Raw genomic sequence first — 3,648 nt, forward strand, 5'->3', positions numbered from 1 at the left:
CTTTTTTTTTTTTATTTGAAAATAAATAATCTAGATTGAATTGACAGATGGGGAAAACTCGCTTCTAATAAAATATTAAATAAAAAAACGCTTAGATTTCGGAAAAAAATACAATCCTTTTTTAACCTTTTGGCTTCCCGTACATTCAGTTGCGCTTCTAGCTCGTATTCACTTCTGTTGGTACGTATCACGTATGGTAACTGGGCAAAACTACGCATGATTTGTTGTAGTATGATTGCATAAAGGAAGGAAACAGGAATTCCGGTAGGGAACAGAATCGACTGACGTGCAGGCAGCGCTGCAGCAGTGCAGCCACTTAAACAGAGTTTGCCCTTACCCTACTGACTTTCACTTTCGGTGCCCGAATGGAAGTGAATGAGGCTTTGCGATCACGATTATTTTTTTATTTTATTTTTTTTTTCCTCGGAAGGGCGAGTCGGAAGGGCAACTTGAGTCAGGAAAGGCAAACGGGCAGTTGCCCGGGCAACCAGAGCAACCCCCCTGTGCACGTCCCTGCCACCCAATATCCTTCCTACTGATTTTCAGTGTTAATACCCTATTTGCTTGGTGAACCTGTCGTAAGATGGTGTGCTGCTGTGAGATTCAGACACCTACCAGGGCATCATGCGGCCAATGCTGGTCCATCTACTCCGGCTCACTAGGAAACCCACTATCGGGTCTGTGACTGCGTCCCAGGCCCGGCCCACAAACAGGATGATAGAGGCATGGGAGGGGTCCAGCTGAGGGGAGGAAAGTGGAAAAAGGGTGAGGCATGAAATCAAAAATAAAGGATGACGCCAAATACCACCTCATATGGTGCTGCTAGTGAATGATTCAGAAGAACCACGACACCAATGAGGTTATGGAGACATTTTGAGGCTCTGTAACTGTTCCGAGTGAAATAAACAACTGTTATTTGTTTAAAGAACAAAGTAGCATTCATAGCCACTGTAATGAGCTCATCTCTCGAGTTGACTGCCCTTTACATAAGTTCCTACTGTGTACAGTGGAAAAGTCTACTTTGCTAATTGACTAACAAAGCAAAGCAGTAGGAGACCAGGTTAATGCGCTTGACCGGCTACCGCAGGATGGAGACTGTTAAAGTGAGAGGAGCAAACAAGCTTTTTGCCTTCAAGCTAATCAGTATGTGTAACTGTGGAGGAAATGCAACGATAAGGAAATGAGCTTCCAACTTGTATTCTGCAGAATTAACAAATGGCTGCACTTTGTTTTGAAGAACAGTAAATATAAAAAAGGTAAAAAGTAATACTTAAAGGCTTCCTACAACTTCTCCCAGTTATACAAAATGTCTTTTTATTAATAAGTCAAATATAATATGCAAGGAAACGTGTTTTCTAGTTCTTCACAAGTAATACCCCCAAGTGTAATCTTAACTCTAGTCATTCTTGTGTGTCTCTTGTCAATCACCTGAGCCACATCCAGCAGGTAGATCTGGAGGAAGAATGCCAGAGCACTGCCTGTGATCTGGTATGGAGCCCCACCGATGGCATAACACAGTTTGCTCCATACAGACAGACGAATACTCAGGTGCTTCGGCTGGAACACAAGGAGAGGGGAGGACAGAGGAGATATGTAATGAAGTTAGTTTGTGCATTGGACTGTAAATGCTGCTCTTATTCCCAGAGAAGCTATAAATTTAAGTTACGTTATGTGATGTAGGCAGTGGTGCGCTGCATGGTCATTATCTACAGCTCTCTTCTGTAGTCTATATAATCCCTGTTTTCTTCTTCAACCACCTTTTTCCATCCCTCTGTCCAAAACTATTGTCAAAATTGCTGCTGTTAAACAACTTGTTACCACGAGGGACTTAGTCCAACTTTCCTCACCCCACTGCTCAGAATGTCAGATTAGAAACAAATCCCCAGTGGTGATGTGGTGTGGTGTGTGAAACTGTGAGGTTACTCTAGTTCATGCTCACTCTCACTACATCATAAAGACTCCAGTGCTGCCATTGGCTCCAGAAATAGGATGTTGGTAGTAGTGTGATATTTAATGCGGAGTAGAGAGTCTTATCACAGCTTGCAGACACAGCCAATCGCAAGTCTGATGATGATGTCAGCAAAGGGGGTTCTCTAGTCTACACCACGATTCACATCCGCTATAGACACAAGAGCAGCATCACCTCATGCTGCCTCCGCACAAAGCAGAAATGAATGAATCCCCCTCTAGCCAAATCCTTCAGCAGTTTCATGACTAATGAGGAAAATCCCATAAAGTGTAAAATCCAGGAGTGGGCAGATAACCTCAGTGTTTAGAAAATTTCTAACATCAGTGAAAACTGACCATTAGAATTTCCCAGGCTTAAGTGTGAATGTTTAAATGATGTGTTCATTGTCAAAATAGTTGCCAATTGCTTTTCTGTCAACTAATCGCTTCACCTCTACAAAAGGTAGGTTACATTTCATTTCAATCCCTTTCTCTAACAATTTTGTAACGGTGAAATGTCCTGTGATCAGATACTGCTAATGACAGCGAGATCCCAGAGCAGACGTGGAAGGTATTTCAGGGTGTAGACAGATCAAATGCAATGCGGTCACACTTTTCCATGAAGAAAAACAAACAAACACTCGGGATCTATCAGGAGGCTAAACATACGCTCGAAGAGGTTTGTTTAAATGCTTTTTGTCATTATTTATTTTTTAGGCTCTCATAAACATGACTCGCGCATCATGCATTTCTGGAGCAGTAACGTTATAGTACCACGTCACGTTTCTGCAGCCCACCTGTCATTGCTGAAGGCTGCTGCATTTGACAAGATTGTCCAATTTAAAAATCACATTTTCAGGCCTGTTTAATGAAGATGTGGTCCCTTTAAAAGCCGGCATGCGAGCCTCTCGAGCAGCTGCCCGAGGACAGATGGATAAACGTAGTGAAATTGAAATGCCGGGGACTCTACGTCAGGGAAGCACTAACACTAACACTAACCACAATAAATCAAACGTTACATTCAATTTAGGCGCCTTTCTGCGCTCCTGAACAAACAGGGGCAACACAGAACTTAATTTTAATAACCCCGGAGAAAAAACCTCTTACCTTTGCTGTCTTGATCTCTGTATTAATAGCTTTGGCTGATAACAAACTCGCCGCGTACTGCTCGGCGCCTTCTCCTCGTGCCATTGTGCTTTCAAGACGATGAAGTAGCCTAATTAAAAATATATAGCCTATATATTACTCTCGATATCGTAAAACGTTCAGCGTCAGAAGAAAACGCCTTTTCACAGCATCAAGGTGTCTCTCTCAGCGCCCTCACTGTTTCTGAGCCCACCCTCGTGCGATGCTCCCCCTGCTTCATTCATTTAACGCCGCACACGTCATTACGGGTTATGACGTGACGATCACGTGCTCGGTACCGTCCAGCTTTTTCTTTTCTGTTGGATCACACCATAGCATCATCATGTTTTTGTAAGTGACAAGTGCGTAAGAGAAAAACATACAGTATTGTAAGAATGCAAAAACCACACGGGTAGACTACAAGGTAAATTTATTCATCATACAAGCTGCAACAGGGATGTAAAATGTGATGCAGTTTGTAGTTCCGTTTATGCTACAGGCACAGTATGTGTGCAAAAAAAAAAAAAGATCAAACAGCTTACAGGAAGAAAAACTGTTTTGGTGCTGTGCTGACTC

The 3,648-nt window shown here is 42.7% G+C and overlaps 1 protein-coding gene across 1 annotated transcript in view; it reads right to left on the reverse strand.

Annotated features, from left to right (window-relative positions):
* The window catches only part of mfsd2aa (major facilitator superfamily domain containing 2aa), a 12,919-nt gene extending 9,633 nt beyond the window's left edge, over positions 1–3,286 (reverse strand). Inside the window, exons 1-3 of the mRNA XM_046063021.1 lie at positions 3,055–3,286; positions 1,429–1,557; positions 616–740 (exon numbers count right to left, since the gene is read on the reverse strand). Of these exons, the coding sequence (XP_045918977.1) occupies positions 616–740; positions 1,429–1,557; positions 3,055–3,138 (338 nt within the window). The 5' untranslated portion in view covers positions 3,139–3,286. The remainder of the gene's footprint in view (positions 1–615; positions 741–1,428; positions 1,558–3,054) is intronic.
* Between the last annotated feature and the right edge of the window lie 362 nt (positions 3,287–3,648).

Source organism: Micropterus dolomieu, linkage group LG11 (genome assembly GCF_021292245.1).
Source record: "Micropterus dolomieu isolate WLL.071019.BEF.003 ecotype Adirondacks linkage group LG11, ASM2129224v1, whole genome shotgun sequence".
In the NCBI taxonomy this organism is placed as follows: domain Eukaryota; kingdom Metazoa; phylum Chordata; class Actinopteri; order Centrarchiformes; family Centrarchidae; genus Micropterus; species Micropterus dolomieu.